Consider the following 24130-nt stretch of genomic DNA (forward strand, 5'->3'; position numbering starts at 1 on the left):
CTCCCGTCTTCCCTTGGCCCTGCTTGGCACTAGCCTCACACTGATCCCCTAGAACTGCCAATTGAACTTGGTACTGCCTGTCACCCCACTTATACTACCCTCTTCTGGACAATGAGCTAGCGCGCCTTCGCCCGCTTTTCGCTGGGAGACGACGGCTTGTGATGCCTCCGTTCTAGGTTCTTCTACCTCCTCCTCTCATTACAATCTGGGCATTGTACCCTCCCGTTGAGCCTTTCTGTTTCCTAAATGGGTCTTCATCCTGGTACTATTCTCTCTACACAGATTTCTGGACTTTGTCCCAACCTAACACTGTCCATCCCTCTTTGTGCCCTCGTCCCCCTCTCCTTATCCCTCCAAGGATCCTGAAAGACAATGCGGAGCCCCATCTAGCTGTTTCCTCAAGGCGTTAGCAGCTACTCAAATTCCCCCTTTAAGCGGTGCTTGGGAGGAGCGACCTCTGCTCCCCGACACCCGCCTCCCAGGAGCGGCCTCCCCCGCACCAATCACTCCCTTCTCCTGGGCCTCACCCCTTCCCGTCCCCTCCCACCTCCACCTCCGCCCCTCTCTCCAGGCCTAACAATTCCAGGTGCACCTTCCCCGGGGGGAACCCAGAGGAAGGGAAGAAGAAAGGGGAGGCGATGAGGGAGCTCGCTCTCTGGGATCCTCCCAGAGCCGTCTGAGCCAGACCCTGAAAGCGCAAAGCAGAGGCCGCCCCTGACCCGTCTGGCCGAGAGAGCCCGAATTAGCTTTTTCAGCAGCCCCTTGCCCCAGTCCTGGAGTCGCTACATCTCCAGCCCCTCCCGCACGGCGCTGCGGCCGCGGGAGAGCCCGTCCCCCTCCACGTGCCTGCGGACCCGCCCCCGCCCGGCCCCCGCGTCCGCACAGGGCCGTGTCTACCCGGGGCCTCCGGGGCGCGGGGGTGCGATTTTGCTTTGCAAGCGCCCCCTGCCGCCTCTCCGGAGACCAGGAGGCGGCCCCAAGTGCAGACCCCAGCCGGACCCGGACGCCTCTGCAGATGGGCCGGGGCGGAGCAGCAAGCAGGGCACCGCCTTCGGCCCGCCCGCCGAGGAGGGGACGCTAGCGGGAGGCTGAGCCTGCGGCGCGCGCCCGGGGACCCGTCGCACTCTGCACTCGGCCGCCGGGGCTGAGGGGGACGGGACGGGTGCTGGCTCGGGCTCAGCGGGCCGGGAGCTGAGTCAAGGCCAGAGCCCGAGAAGCAAAGGGAGGCAAGAGGACAGGACGCCGAGATGGCGACTGCAGCGGCCGCGGCGGCGGCGGCGGGGGAAGGGATGGAGCCTCGAGCGCTGCAGTACGAGCAGACCCTGGTAAGCGGAACCCAAGGGGTGCGCTACGGTACCACCGCTGCAGTTTGCCCTAGGAGGAGTGAGGACAGGCGGCCTACCCTAGCCCGGCCCTCAGCCTTCCTCAGCTTTGGAAACTGAGGTTCATTTGGATCCGACAGGCTGTAGGTTCGAAGCGTGGGAAAGCTGCTTGCCGGTTTCTGGCTGAGGCTGGTGGCCTGCAGAGGACAATGACACCAGGTGCTTGGCCCAGGTGTCCTTCCCCTTACTCCCTTCAGCATAGACGTTTGGGTTTTTTGTTTGTTTATTTTGGTTTTTTTCACTTAACCATTCGAATCCAAGTTACAGCACCCTAGTGCTCTCTCGGAGTACCCCCAAACCACTGAACTTTCTCCACATACCTACCTCCATACAACACACTCCCTGTGGCCCCACTGTGTGCATGGTACTAGGCTGAGCATAGAGAAGGTAGGCAAGTGACCAAGCCAAACCCACCCCGCTGCCTTTAATGGCTCCAAGCACAGCACTGACAAGAACTCCTGAGGCCGAACCTTTTGGGAAAGGTGATTAGGTGGCTTGGTGCCCTGAGGACTAAAGCTTTTGGCGCTGATGGAGGAAGCAGGAATGGGTGTAAGAATTCGAACCTTTGTTCCAGCTGGCTCTAGCCAGGTACCCCACCACCGACGCCAACGCCCATGGAGTGGCCCCTGACCTCATAAAAAGCAGGGGGTCCCGAGCTCTGAGATGACTCACGGCCACTATTGTTGAGAAGCCATTCACCCTCGTGTCACTAGGGTGGAGGGTGGTAGTGGAGGGTGGGGAGGGGGGCGCCAAGCCATCAGGAAAGAAACTGGCCCTGTGGCTCCTTTTTATCAGCTTAGGCTGGAATTTGCCCGGGAGGAGCGTGGCAGGGAGGCTTGGGCTGGAACTGAGTCAGAGAGGTGCCCAGTTACCAGGGACTGTGTGAAACTGGGTAAGTGGAAGAGGTGTGGGTATGAGACAGAGGGTGACGCTAGTGGAGGCAAGCCCTTTTGTTGGGGATGGCTGTTATCCGTGCCACCCACAGGTCAAGGAGAGGGACATTTGGCCACAGGAAGCCAAGCACCTAACCCCTAAAATGGTATCTCGTTTGCACCGGCAGCCACTCCACCTCCCTTGTGTGTGTGGAATCAGTTCTCAGGGTCAAACCCTCCCCAGCTCTGGCCTCTCCCACCTTCCCCTCCTACCCTTTTGTCTCACCCTCACCTCCTCCCGCACGCCCTGTAGCCACGCTCTTCCTCCTCCCCGCTCTCCACACTTTCATCTTTCCCTGACTTTCCTCTTCCCTCTCCCCTCTGCTTTTCCAGTCTCTCTATGTCTCTCTCTTTCCCTCCCTCCACCCCCCCCCACCACCCCCCCACCAGCCCCAACCCCAACAGGAGCCCTTTGTGTCCTGAAGCTCCTCGGGTGGCAGCCAGAATCTACTCCTCCCCACCCCCCAACACACGCCCAGCTTGGCAGGTCCAGCCTCTCTCTCTCCCTTCCTTCCCATCAGCCCAGCATCTAACAAGTCACAGCCTCAGCCATCCCAGCCTCTGCTGTCCCCTGCAGACCTGTCACTGCCCCCGCCCCCAAGTGCTTTTCCAGAGTAGACCTGAAGCCACCCGCCACGCCATGGCCTACCCACCCAGAGAGGCTTTTTACTCTGCGCTGGGCTGACAGGCTCATGGGGGTTTGGGGAGTGGAGAAGGAGGACAAGAGGATTAGGGTGGGTGGGAAGGGTGCAGCCGAGTTGGTCCCAGGCCAGAGGCCCAGGCGGGAACGTGATAAGGATTGGGGCTGGGACCTCCGAGGCTCAGCTCAGTGCCCTCAGCTCCACCAGGCTCTAATTGTTGCCCGAGCACCCTTGCCCATCCTTTTTTCTCTGACCTTCCCTCCTCCCAGTTTCAGACTGCCTATGGTTTTTCCATCTTCTCCCTCCTCTGGACCTTTCCCTCTCCCAGTGCCCTCACCCCTGGCAAGCTAGAAGAGGACTGATTATTCTGCCACCCCCAGTGTTGTGCCCCTGTACCTTGCCTGTCCCCATCACTCTGGCCAGCACAGCCCCCGCAGTCTGCAATGTGCATTGTTCCCACACTCTGAGCCTGAGTGTAAACTGGATTCTGGGGGGGGGGGTGCGGGAGGTCAAAACCCAGGAACCTTCCTTGCATCTCCACCTCAGCCGCACATGCTAATGGCCCGTTTCGTCCATCACTCCAGATGTATGGCCGGTACACTCAGGAACTTGGGGCCTTTGCCAAAGAGGAAGCTGCTCGGATTCGCCTGGGAGGGCCTGAGCCCTGGAAGGGGTCCCCCTCTGCCCGGGCTCCCCCGGAGCTCCTGGAATACGGACAGAGCCGATGTGCCAGATGCCGCAGTGAGCTCTGGATTGGGGCGGGAGACAGAGACTGTTAGAGCTACCCATGCGGGGCTGGGGGAAACAGAGAACAGAGCGTAGGCGCACTTTGGTACCAGCCTCACTACGGATCTTTCCCTTCCTTGCTTCCAGTTTGTTCCGTGCGCTGCCATAAGTTCCTAGTGTCCAGGGTTGGTGAAGACTGGATCTTCCTGGTCCTTTTGGGTCTCCTCATGGCGCTAGTCAGCTGGGCCATGGACTATGCCATCGCTGTCTGTCTGCAGGGTGAGGGCAAAGGCTGGGGGAGGGCCAGCCTGTTTCCTGCATGCCACAGTTGTGTAGGTTACTTGGCTACTGGCCACTTTCTCTGGCCAGCCTGACTGCCCATCTCAGACATAATGACTGCCACTTGCACAGGCCACACCTTCCTACCTCCCCTCCACAACTCTCTTGTCTATGATGAGCTTTGTCCCAGTGAATGCCTTCCAGGACCTTCCCTTCCCTTTGCCCCAGTTCTGTGCACTCGTCATATCATTGTGACCCAGTGGCAGGCAAGGTGTGGGTATGTGCACTGGAAGTTCACCAAGCATGTCTTCTGCAAACACAGCTCAGCAATGGATGTCCCGGGGCCTACACACCAACATCCTACTCCAGTACCTGGCTTGGGTCACCTACCCTGTCGTCCTCATCACTTTCTCTGCCGGATTCACCCAGATCCTGGCCCCGCAGGCTGTCGGTAGGATAGGAGGAACTGGGGGAGGCTCACGCTTCCTGAATGGGGTGTATCAGACAGCTCTCCCCAGCATGCACCTCTCTCTGCAGGATCCGGCATCCCTGAGATGAAAACCATCCTTCGGGGAGTGGTGCTGAAAGAATACCTCACCCTCAAGACCTTTGTAGCTAAGGTCATTGGGCTAACCTGTGCCCTGGGCAGTGGGATGCCCCTTGGCAAAGAGGTAATTGCAGGTTGGGGGATAAAGGAGTCCCTCCCTTTGGAAGACAAGGCCAAGCCAAGGTCCCAAAGGTCCCGTCCCTACTCACCACCAACCCCTACCTCCAGGGACCATTTGTGCACATCGCCAGCATGTGTGCTGCCCTCCTCAGCAAGTTCCTCTCCCTGTTTGGGGGTATTTATGAGGTAAGAGGAGAACCCTAAGATCTGGGGGAGGAGAAGGTGGGTTGAGCCCAAGCTGACACTATGAACCCCACCCTTGCCAGAACGAGTCCCGGAACACAGAGATGCTAGCTGCCGCATGTGCAGTAGGAGTGGGCTGCTGCTTTGCAGCACCTATAGGAGGTAGGTGGGGCTCCAGTCAGCACAGCCTAGCCCAGCATCTGGCCTCTCTTCCTCTTCCTCTTCCTCCTCCTCCTCTTCCTCTTCCTCTCTTCTTCCCCTGTAAGTCCATAGGTCAGACCCTGGCCTCAAGGGCAATGTCCTCTGCCCCTTGCAGGGGTCCTATTCAGCATTGAGGTCACCTCCACCTTCTTCGCTGTTAGGAACTACTGGCGGGGCTTCTTTGCGGCCACCTTCAGTGCCTTCATCTTTCGGGTCTTGGCAGTCTGGAACCGTGATGAAGGTGGGAATGTGGAGGGAAGGGGCCCCTGAGGCGATTTAAGTGGGACACAAGTTAGCCCTGCCTTTCCTGCTTCTCCTTCCCTTCAGAAACCATTACAGCCCTCTTCAAAACGCGCTTCCGACTCGACTTCCCCTTTGACCTCCAGGAGCTGCCAGCCTTTGCTGTCATTGGGTAAGGAGCTAGCGGGTGGGTGTAGGACAGGAAGGAGTTTCCATCAGATGGCCTCCCCTCTACCTTGGTGCTTCTTTCTTCTCCAGCATTGCTAGTGGCTTCGGGGGAGCTCTCTTTGTCTACCTGAACCGGAAGATCGTCCAGGTGATGCGGAAGCAAAAAACCATCAACCGTTTCCTCATGAGGAAGTATGTTGGCCACAGACTCTTTTTCCAGGCTGTTCTGGGTTGTATAAGGACCACATGGGGAGAGAGGGAGGCATTGAGGATTTGACCCAGAGGGGAAGTCGACATCAGGCACTGCAGCCAGATGCGGTGACAGCACTCCAGAGGCCAGAGCAGGATTGTATGTAGCAAGTTCAAAGCCAGCCAGCCGTGGCTACAATGTCACACTGTGTATCTCAAAGGAAAGCAAAAGGCAGCTAAGTTTGGGGAGTCAGCCAGTGTCTTCCTGCTGGTGCTATGGAACCACCTGGAAACTTGCTTTTGAACTTTAGTCAGTGGCTGGGCACTTGGGAAAAAAGACCAAGGTTTTCTTAGGTTTTCAGGCCTGGTCCAGATAGCAGATAGTGCCTGTACCTCAGTTTACCATATGGCCAGTGTGAAAGGATAAGATAGTTTATCTCCAGAACATAGCTCTTTCTATTAGGAGCCCGAGAACTGGACATGGGAAAGTCTGTGAGACATGACTGCTGCTCCCAAGAGACTTCTGGTCAACCTTATGAGTGACTGCAGGCTCTTCCACACTGCCTTCGCTTGCTTGTTTGTTTGGGGTTTGTTTGTTTGTTTGTTTGAGACAGGGACTCACTGTGTAGCCCTGGCTGGCCTTGTACTCTCTTTGTAGCCCAGGCTGACCCTGAACTCAGAGGTTGCCCTGCCTCGGCCTCCCAGGGCTGGGATCAAAGATGTGACCCCCCCACACACCCAGCTTGCACTGCTCCCACTCAAGTCACCACAGAGTGGCAGGTAGTGGCAGGGTCATTTTTTATTTATTTATTTTCATTTATTTATTTATTTATTTTGGTTTTTCAAGACAGGGTTTCTCTGTAGCCTTGGCTGTCCTGAACTCACTTTGTACACCAGGCTGGCCTCGAACTCACAGTGATCCACCTGCCTCTACCTCCCGAGTGCTGGGATTAAAGGTGTGTGTTGTCATGCCCGGCTGGCAGAGGCGTTTTTTAAAAATATTTATTTATTTATTTATTTATTTATTTATTTATTATGTATACCGTGCTCTGCTACATGTACACCTGCAGGCCAGAAGAGGGCATCAGATCACATTACAGATGGTTGTGAGCCACCATGTGGTTGCTGGGAACTGAACTCAGGACCTTTAGAAGAGCAGTCAGTGCTCTTAACCTCTGAGCCATCTCTCCAGCGTTGGCAAAGGCATTTTTAAGCCCTCATACCACTTTCCCTTCCTTCGGCTGGGGCTTCTGGGAGCAGAGGCATTCACAGCTCAGACTTAGCCAAGAAAAGGCTAGAGATGGGTTTGCTGTCATTGCCTGCTATGGGGCCAGGGAAGGGACCCTCTACTCTCAACTCCTGTAATAATCCCAGTCCACCATAACCCTTGAAGCTGTGGCATCAGACAATAAAAAAGGCCTACCCTCAGGCTCTGTGCTCTGATTTATTTATACACACACACACACACACACACACACACACACACACACACACACACAAGCTGTGCTCTGATCTTGGTCCTGAGGTAGTAAGGGCACCTGGCATTACCAGTCTGTGGGAAATGTGTCACTTTTGTCTGACTCTGTGAAACCTCTATTTGTAGACGGCTGCTCTTCCCAGCACTGGTTACCCTGCTCATCTCTACTCTGACCTTCCCCCCTGGCTTTGGACAGTTCATGGCTGGACAGGTAGCCCCTATCAGACCCATGACCTCTCCGCCACCCCTGCCCCCATGACTGGGACCGGACCCCTTGTTCCCAGGGACTCCTAGAGGCCTCTTCATGGGGTCCTCTGCCCGCCCCCCACCTGAGGCATTCTGTTCACTTCAGCTCTCGCAGAAAGAGACCCTAGTCACCCTGTTTGACAACCGGACATGGGTCCGCCAGGGCCTGGTGGAGGATCTAGAGCTGCCCAGCACGTCACAGGCCTGGAGCCCACCTCATGCCAATGTCTTCCTCACCCTGGTCATCTTCATCCTCATGAAGGTGAGACTCCTCCCACAGCTGTATGCCGCTCGCTTGCGTTGGCCCAGCCATTAGATGCAGGCGCTCTCCCAGGCGCTTACCGTGAATTCCAAATACTGTGAGAAAGGGACTCTCATCCCCGTCAAAAGACAGAGTTTTGCTGCCTGCCTGAGAAGTGACAGCCATAGCAGTTGATTGGGTGTGAGGATTTGAACCCAAGCATATGTTCCTGGAGTCCTTCCGCTTCCCCTCTGGGGACTCTGGACTAGCCGGGAAGACTTGTGCCTGGCACGTGAGCAAGGTTGGCTTTCTGGTCCCTGAGGCCTCTGTTTTGAACCCATCTTGCCTACAGTTCTGGATGTCTGCACTGGCTACCACCATCCCGGTGCCCTGTGGGGCCTTCATGCCTGTCTTCGTCATCGGTGAGTCAGCAGCTGCCTGCCTCCCAGCCTGCACCCTTCACACCCTCTGGCTCTCACTTGTACATCCCTTCTCCGCCCAGGAGTGGGTCTCAGCCCGACTCCCATGGGGCTACCCCTGTACTAAATGGCCCACTGGCCCCTCCCCCACCCCTGGACCCCTCTCTCTTCCTAGTGTTCCCCCACTACCTCTCTCTCTCTTCCTAAAACCATCCCTGAAGGAGCAGCGTTCGGGCGGCTGGTGGGGGAAAGCATGGCTGCCTGGTTCCCAGACGGGATTCACACGGACAGCAGCACCTACCGAATTGTACCTGGAGGCTATGCCGTGGTTGGTGAGCAGCCGGTTATGTTTGCTTTGCAGTGCTGGGGGACCAAACCCAAGGTGTCACATGCCCCAGGCATGTATTTACACTCCCAGCCTCCAGCCTCAGGCGTCCCCAGTCCCCAGTCTGCATCTGCTTTCGGAGACCCCCCTGGCCCAGCCAGACTCTGAGGCTCTGGTGCCCTCTGCTGGCAGGGCCATAGGCCCAAGCACTATATGGGACCACATGACGGGACTCTGAGAGACCCTTGCCCAGGGGAGGGGGAAGCCTCCTGGGGCTACTGAGCACCCTAAGGAGACTGAGCACGGCTGTTCCCAGGGGCAGCTGCGCTTGCAGGAGCAGTGACACACACAGTGTCCACAGCTGTGATCGTCTTCGAGCTCACGGGCCAGATCGCCCACATCCTGCCCGTCATGATTGCGGTCATCCTGGCCAATGCCGTTGCCCAGAGCCTGCAGCCTTCCCTCTACGACAGCATCATCCGAATCAAGAAACTGCCCTACCTGCCTGAGCTGGGCTGGGGCCGCCACCAGTATGAAGGGCCCAGTGCAAAGAGGGTGGGAGTGAGGGGTAGGCCTCCCAGCACCCTTCAACCCCACCTCCAGCAATGCCCCAAACCAGTCAACGCTGAGATCCTAGCTATCTTGCTCTGGGTCAGTTTCCTTCCTCCTGAGGGATCTGTAGCTGGCCTCTACTGACCCAAATCACGGCCCCTGGGCCCGCCACTCCTGTCCCCTGGGGTTCTCCAGCCTTCCTCAGGACACTGGGATGGTGGTAGTCTGGGCCAGCCTCCCACGCTGGGCACACACTGAGTGCCCAGCTCTATCTCCAGGCAGTACCGGGTACGGGTAGAGGACATCATGGTCCGGGATGTACCCCACGTAGCCCTCAGCTGCACCTTCCGGGACCTGCGGTTGGCACTGCACAGAACCAAGGGCCGTGTGCTGGCTCTGGTGGAGTCCCCTGGTGAGTCTAAGAGGGGTCCTAGGTGTTGTGGGCATCCCCTAGGGGCTCAGCGTAGGGTTAGGGAGGCCAGGTCAACACTTGGCAAGCAGGGCTTTCCTTCAGGTGTGCAGCCTATGTCCAGGGCCCCAGCTTGCGGATGGAAGAAGGCCGCAAGTAGGAGGCTCACTCCCTCCTCCTGAGTCTCTCCCTTCCCTTCCTGCGTCCAGAGTCCATGATCCTCCTGGGCTCCATCGAACGCTCCCAGGTGGTAGCACTGCTGGGGGCACAGCTGAGCCCAGCACGCAGGCGGAAGCACATGCAGAAGGTCAGAAAGGCCCAGACGTCCCCACCATCAGATCAGGAGAGCCCCCCTAGCTCTGAGACATCCATCCGCTTCCAGGTAAGGGACGAACGCTGCTCCACAACCATACGTACTTGTAGACTTGGGGGTCCTGAATCGTAGTCTCCCGGCCCCTTCCTGTCTCTGCAGGTGAACACAGAGGACACGGGCTTCTCTGGATCCCACGGGCAGACTCACAAGCCCCTGAAGCCTGCTCTAAAGAGAGGGCCCAGCAACGCCACAAACCTCCAGGAAGGCGCCACAGGTGAGCCATTTCTGCCGCAGCAGCAGCAGCAGGAGGCGACCCACGCGGACAGGGAGGAATTGGGAAAGCCTCTCCTTGCCTTCTGCTCCTCATCCCTATCCACCTCACCCCCCTCTGGACCCTGGGCTTGGAACACAGGCAACGTGGAGTCAGCAGGCATTGCCCTCAGAAGCCTCTTCTGTGGCAGTCCACCCCTGGAGACTACCTCCGAAGTGAGTGGCCCACACGCACTGCCCTCTTGCCTGCCCAGCTCCCTTCCTGTCTCTCCCAGTTAACCCCGCAATGACTCTTCCACTCTGCCTGCTTCCTGCTCTCCTGTCAGCTGTGCCCCTGCCGTGCGCCCTTCTTCCGGGGCTCACGTCCCCTCTCCCTATAACCTCAACTCCTCTCTGCTTTGGCTCTGACAAAGTTGGAAAAGTCGGAATCCTGTGAGAAGCGCAAGCTGAAGCGGGTCCGGATCTCCCTGGCGGTACGTGCGCGTGCGCGTGCGCGTGCGCGTGCGCGTGCGCGTGCGGTCACGCCTCTCCCCCACAGCAGCTCAGTGGCACCGGGCAGGGAGGGCTGGGGTCTCGGTGGGACAACCCACTCGGAGCCAGGGGTACATCCACCTCCCTCCCTGCCTTCCTCCTAGAGTGACTCAGACCTGGAAGGCGAGATGAGTCCCGAAGAGGTAAGATGCCATCAGGCTCTAGACTGTTGGTTCCTGGGTATGCCCTCATCATCCTGACTAACGGAAGGGACCACAAGGGAGGAAGATGGGCCGGCCAGCCTTCAGGGAGGGAAGGGGGGAGCTGTGCCCCTCTCTAATCTTCAGTCTCAAACCCTCAGATCTTAGAGTGGGAAGAACAGCAATTAGATGAACCTGTCAACTTCAGTGACTGCAAGATTGATCCTGCCCCCTTCCAGCTAGTGGAGCGGACGTCGCTGCACAAGGTAGGTGGGGCAGGGCAGAGAGCTGCTAGTCCTAGTCCTGCCCAGGTCTGGACTCAGACCAATGTGATAAGAAGGAGTAGGAGACAGTACACTTGATGCGTACTGCATTAGGCCATGGAAGTCTGTAAGCCTAGTCCTGTTCCTTGGTGGAGCAAGGCTTTTTTTTTTTTTTTTTTTTTTCCTCCCTGCTCAAACTTGCCCCAGAGAATTCTGGACCAAAGCAGCAACAAAGACACAGCTTGAATTGGATGGAAGCCAGAAGGCCAGGTCAGGGTCAGAACTAGGCAGGAGGCTGCCAGAGCCTAACAAGGCTGATATACATCCATGCTGAAGGGGGGAAAAACAGGGGGAGCGGGGAGGGCAGGGCGAGGAGGTGAGAAACAGGCCTGATAAGAAAATCTAATTGACATGCTAACAAACAGTCAAATAGGGTGAGGCCACTGCAGTGAAGAGATAAACATGAGAGACACCAGTAGGGGGCTTGGAATGTCAGACCCCAGAGAGTCCAACTTCAAGCAACTCGAGGGGAAACTAGAGGAGACTCAGGGAAAGGGCAGAGGGGGCAACAGGAGCAGCAACAGATACAGATAGATGTAGATGCAGTATACATATGAAGAAGGCGGGGGCTCCCAAGGTTGGGTAGCTCACACTACTGGGTGCCCGAAAGCTGCCATGTAAGGGCAGGGAATGCAGGCTGCCAAGCCAAAGCTAAGAGGCATTTTAATTACGTTTTTAGCAGACTTAATATGTAAGCCTCCATTGGTAGGTCCAGGCAAGAGTGGCTGGTAATGGGTCAGTGGGTCCCAAGGCTTCATCTTAGGTGGCTGGCTTAGACATAGACTGTTGCTAAAAAGTCAACATAGCAGAGGCCATCGATGGGAAGTGGTGACACGCACCTTTAATCCCAGCAGAGGCTCGTGGATCTCCTTGAGTTCAAGGCCAGCCTGGTCTACAGAGTAATTTCCAGGACAGCCAGGACTACACAGAGAAACCCTGTCTCAACACAAAAAGCCGGGCACAGCACTCAGGGAGGCAGAGGCAGGCGGAGCTCTGTGAGTTCGAGGCAAATCTGATCTACAAAGAGAGTCCAGGACAGCCAAGGCTATACAGAGAAACCATGTCCTGAGAAACAACAACAACAAACAGCAAAAAATAAAGGAATTTAGAGCCTTTTAGATAAAGACCTCTGCTCAAAATGAGTAACTGCAAAGGAAAAGGGATGATCCAGAAGGCAACACAGCAAGCCATGTACTTAAAGCCTTTCTTCCCAAGACCTCTAAAGTGTTCATCGTTATCAGCCTTTTTTTTTTTTCCTTTATTCAAGACAGGATCTCATGTAGCCCAAGCGGGTCCTGATTCTGTCATACATAATAGTGGTGACCAGAACACTGAACATGCTTTGAGTGAGTGCCAGGCATTGAGCTAAGGTCTTTGTGTGTGTAACATAATTCTCATAACTACACTTGCTGACACACGTGTCACTGCATGGTGACCTTATAGTTTTTACAGAAGAGGAAATTGTGATTCAGAGAGAGTAGTAAGTCGCCCAAAGTCACATCTAGGAAGGCAAAGCTGGGCCTGGACCAACAGACAGTCCAACCTAAAAGTCTTAACCATTCTAAAATACAGGGGAGCTGAGTCATACAATGAGAAAGTAACTTCCCTGCATCGGTTTAGTGGAGTCAGACCCAGGCCCCCGATCTCCTGGCGCTGGGCTCAGGATTCCTTCAGAAGGCCACGTTGTCCTTTTCCCTGTCAGTTCAGTTCACTGTTACCAGGCCTGAGAAATTTGGGCCCCGCCAATGGGCTCCCTGGTACCCAATTAAATTAAAATGAAAAGGAACAAAGTAGGCATTTGTTCCAAACTTAAACTATCAAAAGGAAGGCAAGAAACCTCGGAGGGACCACTAACCAAAGTGCAAAGACCTGGGATGATAACATGAAAGATTAGAATTCTAGGGATTAGACTCTAAGCATCTTCAGACCAAGCAGGCAGTAAGCAGGGACCATTTATTTAGGCTCAGGAGGGTGAGAATGCGTGAGCCTATTGAGCAGCTGGCTCCCGTGTTTTGAGATGAGGCGGCCGAACCCAAATCTTCGCTCTGCTCTTATAAGCTTAGCTGTACAAGTTAACCAAGCTACTGCTTGTCCCTTCTGGGCTTCCCTATCGATAAAGTCGGATGGCGTGAACTAAGTACGGTGGTGTATGCCAGCACTCAGGAGATGGAGGATCAGATTGATCTAAGTCATCCATGACCTATAGAGCCAGTTCAAGGCCATCCTGGGATATGTGAGACCTCCCAAAAAAAAAAAAAAAGGAAAGATGCGTAAAGCCTGGGAGCTAGGCACAGCAGAAAGGCAGGCTGGCAAGCCAGTCTGGGGTTGGCTTGAGAAAGGATCTCATGGACCATCCTAGGGTGTCTGGGTGCTGCTCAAGTTTGAGAAGGCCAGAGAATGGCAGAGCCCAGCTGGAGAGGTGAGAGGTAGGAAGTAAGAAAACTCATTCTGTCGTCTCGGCCCTGATGAGGCTAGTGAGGCAGAGCTGGCGAGAATGGCCAGTGTGGAGCAGTAAGCATGGCGACGGCCAGGCACCAGTATTCGCAGACCTATGGAAGCACATCGCTCGCTAGGCCGCTAGGCTTGGGAATGAGCAGGAAGGGGAACTGTTTATCTTCAGAGAGGGTGAGAGGGACTTTATGACCATAAGCCGAGAGGTTATAATAGATACCGTATAGTAACGATGTTTTCCCCTGGGAGGACAAGGAAATTCAGGCTGAGGTTATATGACCAGAGATTCCTAGCTACGTGGCAATTACAGGTACTGAAGAAACACAGCTTCTTCAAAGACTGAATTTCCCTTTTATTTGCTTTTTTGCTTTTTTTGAAACAGAGTCCCTCTCTGCGTAGCACTGGCTGTCCTGGAACTCAATCTGTAGACCAGGCGGTCCTCAAATTTAAGAGATCAGAATCATCTGTCTCCCACTCTCCACCCCCACCCCCAGTGCTGGGATTTAAAGGCATGTGCCACCACCACTGCCAAAAGACTGAATTCCTAAAATGGGTGTGGTGGCACACAGCTATAGTCCAGCACTTAGGAGGGTGAGGCAGGAGCAGCGCAATGAGTTCAAGGCCAGCCTGGGCTAAGTAGTGAACTGCTACAGCTTCGGGTAGGAGCCTTACCCAGCGTCTGGGTGATGCCCTGGCCTTGGTCCTCAGAACCACCGATACTGAGACTCTTGCTTCTTAAGTATGCTGTGCTCTGCCTCCCCCATAATTTAGTATGAGAGTGTGTAAGACATAAGGCACTAGGTTGTACCACTTCATCTTCACTCATCCCCCAGCCACGCCCAGAACAGTAGATAACAAATTCCGGGAAATGCTGAGAACTGTTCTCAAGATAGCAACTGGAAACTGCTGATAATGCCCAAAGCCTGGTGGCCACATCTGATGGCTCAGGAAAGCAACACCACCAGTGGCCTCAAGACTCTGGGGACACAGGGACATTCCCAGGCCTCGCACTTCCCTCCAGCAGCCCCTCCCACTGTTATACCCCTACTTTGTCCTACACCCCTACTTTGTCCTGGACCCTTTCAGCTTGTGATTCTTCTGAGCTGCTCCCCCTGAGTATCATGTCTGGTGTCTCTTCTCCCTGCCCTGTAGACCCACACCATCTTCTCACTGCTGGGAGTAGACCATGCTTACGTCACCAGCATTGGCAGACTCATTGGAATTGTCACCCTAAAGGAGGTGAGGTGACAGGGCCAAAGCCACTTCGACTTCCGAATAGCATCAGAGCTGTCTGGCTCCCCCAGGGGATGTTCTGGGGAGGGGTCCAAGTAGGGAGCAGACATCCAACTCTTACCTGTGCAGCTCCGGAAGGCCATCGAAGGCTCTGTCACAGCACAGGGTGTGAAAGTCAGGCCACCCCTTGCCAGTTTCCGGGACAGTGCCACCAGCAGCAGTGACACAGAGACCACTGAAGTGCACGCGCTCTGGGGGCCGAGATCGCGCCATGGCCTCCCACGAGAGGGCAGTCCTTCTGACAGTGACGACAAGTGCCAGTGAAACCCTTACTGGATGGCCTATTATTTCCTCTGCAAGCAGCAGTAACCAGAAGCTGGAATCCAAGTCCGCTCCAGCTGGGGGCTGCCAGCTCCCCACCTTCGACTCCACACCTACCTGCTGGAGAACCAGCAGTGCCCTGGCAGGGTGAGGTGGGGCACGTGGCCCTTGCCACTCTTTGAGAAAAGGGCAGAAGTAAACTGGATTTATACTGGAACCTCCAATGACAAGATGTATATAGAAATTTACAAAGATTTTTATATTAATTTAATAAAACAATAAATAGAATAAACACCTAATTAGCCACTCATGTATAGAACACTTGTGCTGTTGACTCATTTTCACCTTGGACCCTCTTACCTGCCCAAGCCTCTTGAGATTTATTCTGCAGCCACCTACCAACCCCAGTGTCCTGGCCATATCAGGTCGGCCAGAGGCCTCCATTGCCTGACCAGCAACACCCTGCCTGTGACAGGACCCCCTAACACTGTGGCTACAGCCTTCCATACAGCCGAGAAAAGCCCTACCCTTTTCCCTCCTCCAAGGATAGCCACTCCCTCATGACCGACCATTCATTGGCACAAATCTGGCTACCCAGGTGGCCCCCTTGTGGTCCACTATGAAAGAACACGGCATTCCCGGCTCTGCAATAACCAGAGCCCATCCTTTTCCCAGTTCCACCCTACTGAGAACTCTGCGTGTGCCCACACAACCTTGCCATGCTGGGAAAGGGGTGGGGGTGGGGGGTGGCGGTGCACGCTCTTTCATCATTTCCAGTGCCTCCCAAAGAATATCCGGCTCAAAGAACAGACCAGAAACCCCCTGTCTTTAGAGAAAAAAAGGTTTAGAGACAGTGGAGAGGTGAGACACAGCAGAGCCCAGCTGGGCAAGGGGACCCTTAGGGGATGGCTCGGTTTGTAGACTCCAGGAGCGCAGGAGCCAGCCCCACAGGTGGAGGTGGTTCAGTCAAGCACTGCACGTGGACTCGGGTGAAGAGAAAAGCAGAGGAGACCGGGCACGGGAGAGGGCGGAGGAGGTGTGGCCAGGCTTCCCCCATTCCCACCCTCCCAGCCTAGCCACAACAACCCCCTCAGGTTCACATCCCAGGAGGAAATGTGGCATTTTGGATTCAAGAAACATGAACGTCACTGTCTGCCACAGCTGTAGCCATGCCCCAGGGGACCCGGGCAAGCCCCGGCAAACCCCAAGAGTGGAAGCAGGACATGCGCCCCTTAGCCTGGCCCCTGCCTCCTCTCCAAACACTTTCATGCAAAACACACAATGGAGAAGTGAGTGCTCCCAGAAGCCAGTCTAAGCTTCAGAGCCCACATTTGGCCACAGAGGCGCTGCCCCAGACAGCAGCCCCGGGAAACATGCCACCACTGCGCATGTCTGGATCACTGGTCCTCAGGCTCCACCTCATCCTCATCTAAGGATACGACCCCAGAAGAGGCCGCGTCAGAGACTTGCTGCTGCCTTTCCCAGGGGCCTACAGGCAGCGGGCAGAGCAGCTGACAGTTCTTGCAAGAATCAGGCTCCTCCTCCTCGGTAGGGGAAAGGCAGGATTCCGTGAGTGGTGAGTTGTAAAGCGAGTCCTGGGCCTCCAACGGACCCAGGCTGCGGAAGGCACTTTCCCGGCTCGGGGGCAGTCTGGCAAGGAGCAGCTCTTCACCCAATATCTGGGGGGTCATTCTGGCTGGGGAGCCCAGCAAGCCATCTTCCAGGCTGCACAGACTAGAGCACAGCGTATCTGGGGACACGGTCTGTGAACAGTCGCTCTCAGGCTCCACCGAGCCCTGGCGCACTGGACGAGAGAACCGACGACCTGTGAAGAGGTCCTGGAGGTGGGACCCCAGAGGCCCAGCCATGTCTGTGAAGGCAAGGGAAAACGAAACAAAACAAAACAGCTTTGTTGGGCCCATTTCAGTAGGTCAATGTGGAAGGCACATAACCATAGACCCCCCCTCTCCCTTCCACCCTTATCACAGCTGGGGGTGGGAAGCAGGGGTCAACAGGAGTATCAGTCTTCATTTTTGATGCCTGAGTTCCTGTCGGGGTGAGTCAGAACTTGCGATATCTACTTTAGAGTGTTAGGTCACAGGGAGGCAAGCAATAAACGCAGGAGCACTGTATGATCACACAGGTTGCTCATTCCTCAAAGCAACGAAGGCTGGATTGGTCTGCTCTGCTCACTAAGCAGGCTGTCCTAGTCATGGAACTGGGCCCACCAGAAAAAGCCACGCATTTTTTGGAAATTTGCTCAACTATAACAGACTTTTCAATAAATGTTCAAGGTTAGCCTGGGCTACATACTAAGTAGCCTGAGCTATAGTGAGACTTTTTCTCAAAAACAAAACAATTAAAGAGGAAGGAAGGAAGGAAGGAAGGAAGGAAGGAAGGAAGGAAAAGAAAAATACTTGTAAAGAAAAAAAAAAGCAAATACTTGTAGTTGAGGGCTCCACCTAGGCAGAAGCATTCAAATTAGTCCCCTGTGGACCACAGCTGCAGCTTTGCAGCCTGGTTTAAATGCAGGTTTGGCCTTTGAAAACCTTGTTAATTAGCCAGAGGAGTAGGAACTGGCAGGTGCTCTTCAAAGGCAAAGAGTCGGGGCTGGGGGCAGGGGTCCTGTGAGGCCAGCCACCAGAAGCTGCAGGGAGAGCTGGCCACGGTGTCCAAGGAATGGAAGATGAAAGTGGAGCTGGCCACAGCTGCACAGCCCCCAGGGTCCCTTTCCGCAAGCACTGGCCCCAAGCAAGACCTACAGGCTGGAACACAAAGATGCTGAGCTGGAGCCAGCATCCTGTGGAGCACAGGCCCAGCATGCCTTCCTGTTTGCTTGGGATCACTGCCCTGTGAGGTGCTGGGTATTGCACTGCCTGGCTCATCTGCCCTGCACAGCCAATGAAGCCATCTCAAAGAGGTAAAGGCAAGGGTACCACAGATCCTTCTGGAAACAAGACTGTCCTAGGGGGTAGGGAAGGGTTCCCTGGGCTTATTTCTCTATTCTGAGAACCGTAAGGCTCCGGGTACACATAGAGAGAGCAGGCACAGCACGTACAGGAAAGAGCTGCTCTAGTTCCAACTGCTGGTTTCCCACCTGAGTGTAGCCGGTGACCTCTGTCCGTGGGGTGTCAAGGTCAGCCTGGATAGTCTGTTTCCTCCTGTCTGGTACACTTAAATTGCTCTGGCAAGCTCACCCCAAGGGGCAACGCGCAAAATGCTCCTCACCTGCGTCAGTTCCCCCGGTGAAATCTTCATCGTAGGACTCGTCCGTGGAGTCATCACCGTCCACTGAAGACCACGCTCGGAGCTTGGCTTCCGCGATAGCAAACTGCTCAGCCACGCCTATCAGAGAGAGAGGCAAAGCATTCACTGGCACCGAGAGCTGAGCTAAGAAAGACTCGACAGAAAGATGTCCCTGAGGTCTCTGGGCCGAGAGCCCCGCCTGCCCCATGGCAGACCCAGGGAGAGGAGAGGCAGAAGCCCTGGGACACGTTGGGCTGACTCCCCTCCCTGCCGCCTACCTGCAGCAAAGCGAGCCTCTTGTTCACCCTCGCTGAGGTCTGAGTAGGAGGAAAAGGCTGTTTCCAAAGCAGCAGGGGAGTCACTAGGCTTGCTCCAGCCCTTCCATTCGATGAGGTGAGCCACTCGGCCCTGGGCCATGGCTGTAGGCTTGGTCACGTGGTCCTTCACCACCTGGGAAATACCTGGAGGTAAGGGAGAGAGGGAGGGAGGGAGGGAGGGAGGGAGAGAGAAAGTAAGTTGGGTTGAGGTTAAGGGCTGCCGGGGAGGTAGGTGAAGAGAGTTAGAATGGCTTTCCTTTCTGTGGCCTTTGAATACGAGGAAGGAGGACTAGGATGGATTTGCAGAAAGAATGCCCTAAAAACACCCACAGGAAATGAGTCCCACAAGACACACGAGGAAAAGGGAGAAGGAAGGACAAAGTGGACAAGAGGAACAGAAGTGAAGTGGGGGGGTACGTACCATGCAGGGAAGATCTGGCCAGCGCAGCGATCTCCTGGATGGTTAGGGCTCTCCGGGACTTGGGCAGCATCGCGACTGTGTCTCCAACATTCACCTTGAGTTAACAGCATCGGGAGGTCAGCGCCCTTGCCAGAAATGACCTTCTTTCCATCATCTCCTGCCTAATCCAAGGGGGTCATCGGGAGCTGGAAGAATGCTAGGACGGCCCTATGCCCCAGCGGCTGCTGGCACGCAGAGAGGGCTGAGAGCTGGCCACAGCCTGTCCCCCTAGGGAGGACACCACTGGAGACTCGGGCCCAAGAGAAGAAAACTGCAGCTGAGCCTCCCGGGGGAGAATGAAAGGGGTGGCAGGGAAGCACAGGCCTTTAAATCCCAGCTCTCAAGAGGCAGAGGCAGGCAGATCTCTGTGAGTTCAAGGCCAGCCTGTGGTCTACAGATCCAGGGCAACACAGAAAGCCCCTGTCTTAAAAAAAAAAAAAAAAAAAAGACGGGGAGGAAGGAAGGGAAAAGAAGGGAGCCGGCTAAAGCAGAGGCTTCCTTAAGATCTTCCTTTCTAAACCAGGCAGTGGTGGCGCACACCTTTAATCCCAGCACTGGGGAGGCAGAGGCAGGCGGATCGCTGTGAGTTCGAGGCCAGCCTGGTCTACAAAGTCCAGGACAGCCAAGGCTACACAGAGAAACCCTGTCTCGAGGAAAGAAAAAAAAAAAAGATCTTCCCTTCTCCTCCGTCATCTTTAGATTTATGCCCAGCTCTCTCTAGGCTGCGCTACCAGAGCCAGGCACTCAGCATGACCAAAGCCAAACCAAGACGTTCTCTTCCTCACATCTGCCTTTGCTTTCCAACTTCCTATTTACCAACCAAGTCTCCATTTCACTGGGGTCCCTGTCTCAGGATTATCATCGCCCCCCCCGCCCCCCCCCACTCCCCCCCCATCCCCCCCCCTGAAGCTTTGCCTGCACATGTCTGATCTTAGAACCTAGTGAGGGGGCCGGGGGATGGAGCTCAGCGGGTACAGCACTTATCAGCACATCACTTGGGGGTTGCGGGGGAGGGGAGGGGAGGGGGTGGCTGATGGCAGGACAGGATGATCAGAAGTTTAAGGTCATCCTTGGTTACCTAGTAAGTCGAGGTCAGCCTGAGCTGCATAAGACCTTATCTCAAACCAACCAGCTGTCGCCTCCAACAACAAGGAATCCCTCGGGATTATACCTCCATGCCTTCCCAAACCCTGGTCCTGCCTTTTCTGGTCCCACTCCCACTTCCCTTAAGCACTCAGTGCCCATCCCCAGGTTAGCACAGGTCAGTGGTCCCTAATCCCCTGTACTGGTTGAGCCCAGAAGTCTGTGTATATAATCTTTTCTGTTCTTTCATGCTCCATCACCTTCCATAGTTAGCTTTGTCGTCTTTCTAGTTTTGACTGAAACAGCACCCCGTTGGAGGAGCTGGTCTGTCCTCTCACTGTAGTCTCCAGTTAATCACTGTTTTCTACCAGTGATGGATGGAGCCTACTTGCTGGGTGTAAATATGGTTTCCTTCGATGCCCGTTACCTCTCTGAGGAATTCAGTCTGTTATGGTCACTGCTGCAGCCCAGTGTTTTTTGTTTTTGTTTTTATTTTTCGAGACCAGGTTTCTCTGTGGAGCCTTGGCTGTCCTGGACTCGCTTTGTAGACCAGGCTGGCCTCGAACTCACAGCGATCCGCCTGCCTCTGCCTCCCGAGTGCTGGGATTAAAGGCGTGCGCCACCACGCCAGGCTCCAGCCCTGTGTTTTAAACAGTGCTGGGTAATACATAAATATGTGGGCAGAGTGAACAAGACAAGGTATAAATGCAGTTTCCCTAGAATACAGTGAATCAAAATGTTTTCATTTCCGTTTTTTTTTTCTGGTGATGTATATACATGAAAATGTCACAATAAAAACCATTATTTTGTTTTTGTTTTTTGTGGTTTTTTGAGACAGGGTTTCTCTGTGTAGCCTTGACTGTCCTGGACTCACTTTGTAGACCAGGCTGGCCTTGAACTCACAGCGATCCACCTGCCTCTGCCTCCCGAGTGCTGGGATTAAAGGCATGCGCCACCACGCCCAGCTTTTAAAAACCATTATTTTGTATGCTAACTAAAACATTAAAGAATTGTGGGATTTGTTTGTTTGCTTGTTTGTTTCTCTGTGTGTGCGTTTTAGGGGGAAAACTTTTTAGAGAGATGGAGAAATGGCTCCATGGTTAAGAGTATTTGCTGCTCGAGCTGGGCATGGTGGCGCACGCCTTTAATCCCAGCACTCGGGAGGCAGAGGCAGGTGGATCGCTGTGAGTTCAAGGCCAGCCTGGTCTACAAAGTGAGTCTAGGACAGCCAAGGCTACACAGAGAGACTACTCTTGCTACTCTTACAGAGGTCCCAAGCTTGGTTCCCAGCACCCACATCAGGTGGATCACAAGCTCCTGTAAATCCAGCTCCAGGAGATCCAACACTCTGGCTCCATGGGCATGCCCACAAGCAGATGCTTGCACGTAATTAAAGATAATTTAATTTTTTGAAGTTGTTTTTAAAAAGAAAATAATGTCTTTTCTAGGCTCTTTCTCTGTTATTCTACAAGGAGGTCTCTCTGTCTCACCCTGGGCCTCCTTGAAGTCCAGCACTCATTAATGCCCAATTCCATCAGGCTCCACCACCGTCTCTTTCAACAGGCAGCCTGCCTGCTTTCAGGGAAAGGAAGCAGTTTTTTAAGGCCAAAAGGGCCATCAATACACACACATGAAAGAAAGAAAGAAAGAAAGAAAGAAAGAAAGAAAGAAAGAAAAAGCCCTACAAAACGCTCCCTGTAATTTAAGGCCACAAGTGTCACTTAGTAATAACGCTTGAACCCACAGAATTACTGGAGCACACACACTACCCTCCCCTGGAAGCTCCCTTACTGCCTTTGTGTCGCTCCCGAGGGAGCAGGAAATGGCAAGGTCAGAGTTTAATTCATACGGGCTCCTAACTCCATCCTGTACCTGACTTAGTGCTCCTCTGACAAGCCCCAGCAAATGTTTTCCTTGGCTTGAATGTAACTGAGGCACACACCCCCTTCCCAGCATTACCTAATTCTCCTCCATCATGGTTGGTTCCACCTCGCACAAGCGGCCTCCACCTGCCCCTTGACCTCAGGCCCATCCTCCGTCCCTCTCCTTCAGTACCTGGCTGAAAGGGCCTCCAGATTGGCGCCGATAGCCTCTGGCCAGGCCTGTGGGAAGGAGAACCTGCCGGGTGTTTCCTGGCTCGCTCTCCCTCCCTCCCCTCGCTTCCCACAGCCGCTGCCATCCATGCCGGGGCGACGCTCCGCGCAGCTGCGGCCCTGGCCCAGAGAAAAAGGTGTATATCTCCCTGGCAACCCATCACCATGCAACAGGGTCTCCCGGGATACGGCCCGGGATGCGCTGACGTCAGCACCGAAGGCGCTAGCAAGCCAGCCCTCTGGCGCCACGCCGAGCAGAGCAGACCGGCGCGGGGGCGGCCTGCCGGATAGCGCCTCCGCTTGCAGGAAAAAGAGAGCCCGGAGCAGGATGGTGAGGCAGGAATGGGGAGGGGGGGGGTCACACGAACCCTAAATGTGAACGCCACTCTGCGCCCCCCCCCCGCCGCCCCCGTTCCCAACTCCCAAACATGGCACAGAAAAGGCCCAGCACCTCTGGCAAGTCCTGGCTGTCCACGGAAGAAGGCCGCGGGGACCGGCTCCAGCCTCGGAGAGTCCGAGCAGATCCCAAGGAGGAGAGAGAGAGACCTCGAGGGAGTTCGATCCACTCCACAGCCCAGGCAGGGTCCGAAGCCACTGAGGAGTCGGAGGGAGGGGAAAGGTGTGCATCTGGATCCCCACTTCTACCAAGACTGCCATTTTCATCCTGTGTCGCCCTGTCAATCCTTATTGCCCTCCCCCAGCTCTCAGACAACCCAAGCCCACTCTCCTGTACCCTGACACCCCCTGCCCCACAGCTCTGACTTGGGGGCCCTTTTGTGGCAGCCCAACGGACACCTTCCTCTACAAATACTTTGCCATCAAAACTTAAGGTGAATTCTGAATCCTCTCCCCATTTCTCGCCCCTTGGAAAGTACACGAAATTCTCCCACCAACACTATATCCCCCTCTCCCACTTTCCTCCCCCCCCTCCCTGTTTCTTTCCTCTTGCCCACCCTCGACTTGTCTATCACTCTATTCTTTTCCAGAAAACCCACGATTTTTCAAAGTTTTCACCCTTGTAAGGCGTTTCCTAATGGCCCCAACCTGAGTCTCCCCACTTCGGTCTGTTTCCCCCCCCCTAAAAAAAAACCCACCAAGCATGACTTTCAGTGGTCCTCCTCAGCTCACCATTACCTCCCAGACCCTACCCATGGCCTCTGGTCTCACCTCTGCGACTTGTCTGACAAGTCCATCGCCCTCCCGGCCCTTCACGCTGCCACAGAAACATTTTGCCCAGCACAGAAATCATAGGCATGCTGGCTGTGTTGATGCAGACAACCCAAAGCCCGAACTGATTCAGGCTCAGCTCCCAATTCTATTCTTGTTTTGGCTCCGGATGCTGAGCCAGTCCCCTCCCCACTTGGAACTTGTGCCTAGTCACAGAAGGAGAACACTCCTGTCTCATAGCTTTGAGGAAGTGGGAGTGCCAGGGGCCTCGCCAAGTTCTCTGGTTTTGGAGCCAAGGCTCATCCTTAGTTTCCACAGTGCCAACTGGCCATGTACATCCCAACTAACCTTTTAGCTGGAGCAGCCGTCTCTGTCCCTGAGCCTCAGCCAGCTGGTGGTCCCCAGAAATGCTACAAGCCAGAAAGAAGACAAGTTACTGGCTATCCCTGACCCAGCCTGACTGGTACATAATCTAGGCTCTCAAGACCGGTCCTGAGGTGAGTCAGTCAAACTCGTCCCTGACTACTACAGAGGGGGATGACTTTCTGAACTCCAAGCAAACCAGGGTGATCACACTGCTTCTTCTTGGATTCATAACCCACGAGCTTATTTCTGGAACTACAAATCCCAGAATTCATCAAAGGAAGTACAAATCTCAGCCAGAGTTTAGTTGTAAAATAACCTCTAATATCAATCTAATACTTTGTGTGACTGACCACCTGCTTGGAATGCCTGGGGCCCTTTCCAAACCTGTTCCTGGACATAGAAGATAGGGTGGCTGACCTCAGATATCTAGAGCTAAAGTGTGCCCCCCACCCCACCCTCGCCCCCACATGTCTACGTGGAAACCAAGGCCCAAGCAGGGTCAGCTGCTGTAGGAAGATCTGATAATGTCCTGTCTAGAC

General features: G+C 54.9%; 2 protein-coding genes across 9 annotated transcripts; one reads left to right on the plus strand and one right to left on the minus strand.

Moving 5' to 3' along the window:
• The first annotated feature begins 594 nt into the window (after positions 1 to 594).
• Positions 595 to 14969, plus strand: CLCN2 (chloride voltage-gated channel 2). Of its 5 annotated transcripts, none has more exons than XM_084801608.1 (24): positions 599 to 1325; positions 3540 to 3696; positions 3829 to 3960; positions 4283 to 4411; positions 4498 to 4631; positions 4736 to 4813; positions 4894 to 4972; positions 5127 to 5252; positions 5339 to 5423; positions 5510 to 5611; positions 7212 to 7296; positions 7438 to 7593; positions 7925 to 7994; positions 8213 to 8323; positions 8678 to 8846; positions 9147 to 9280; positions 9487 to 9659; positions 9750 to 9864; positions 10003 to 10076; positions 10274 to 10333; positions 10496 to 10534; positions 10693 to 10797; positions 14458 to 14544; positions 14668 to 14969. In XM_084801608.1, exons 1-24 carry the CDS (start codon positions 1248 to 1250, stop codon positions 14860 to 14862), a joined length of 2673 nt encoding a protein of 890 aa, XP_084657734.1. In that variant the 5' UTR covers positions 599 to 1247; the 3' UTR covers positions 14863 to 14969. The 5 variants fall into 5 exon arrangements, with proteins under 5 accessions (XP_084657736.1, XP_084657737.1, XP_084657734.1 ...); XM_084801607.1 differs by having other exon boundaries at positions 600 to 1325; positions 8633 to 8846; XM_084801610.1 differs by lacking the exons at positions 14458 to 14544; positions 14668 to 14969 and adding an exon at positions 11709 to 12185 and having other exon boundaries at positions 595 to 1325; positions 8633 to 8846.
• Positions 14970 to 15686: 717 nt separating this feature from the next.
• On the minus strand, positions 15687 to 23630 carry FAM131A (family with sequence similarity 131 member A). 4 transcript variants are annotated; one of them, XM_084801620.1, is made up of 7 exons: positions 23226 to 23383; positions 22510 to 22652; positions 22021 to 22178; positions 18844 to 18937; positions 18384 to 18566; positions 18088 to 18204; positions 15687 to 16729 (listed from the first exon to the last, which is right to left on the minus strand). In XM_084801620.1, exons 1-7 carry the CDS (start codon positions 23249 to 23251, stop codon positions 16257 to 16259), a joined length of 1194 nt encoding a protein of 397 aa, XP_084657746.1. In that variant the 5' UTR covers positions 23252 to 23383; the 3' UTR covers positions 15687 to 16256. The 4 variants fall into 4 exon arrangements, with proteins under 4 accessions (XP_084657746.1, XP_084657749.1, XP_084657747.1 ...); XM_084801623.1 differs by lacking the exons at positions 22021 to 22178; positions 23226 to 23383 and adding an exon at positions 23574 to 23630; XM_084801621.1 differs by lacking the exon at positions 22021 to 22178 and having other exon boundaries at positions 23226 to 23399.
• Positions 23631 to 24130: the final 500 nt, after the last annotated feature.

This window comes from Acomys minous (assembly GCF_964271855.1).
Source record: "Acomys minous genome assembly, chromosome: 11".
NCBI classification, from domain to species: domain Eukaryota; kingdom Metazoa; phylum Chordata; class Mammalia; order Rodentia; family Muridae; genus Acomys; species Acomys minous.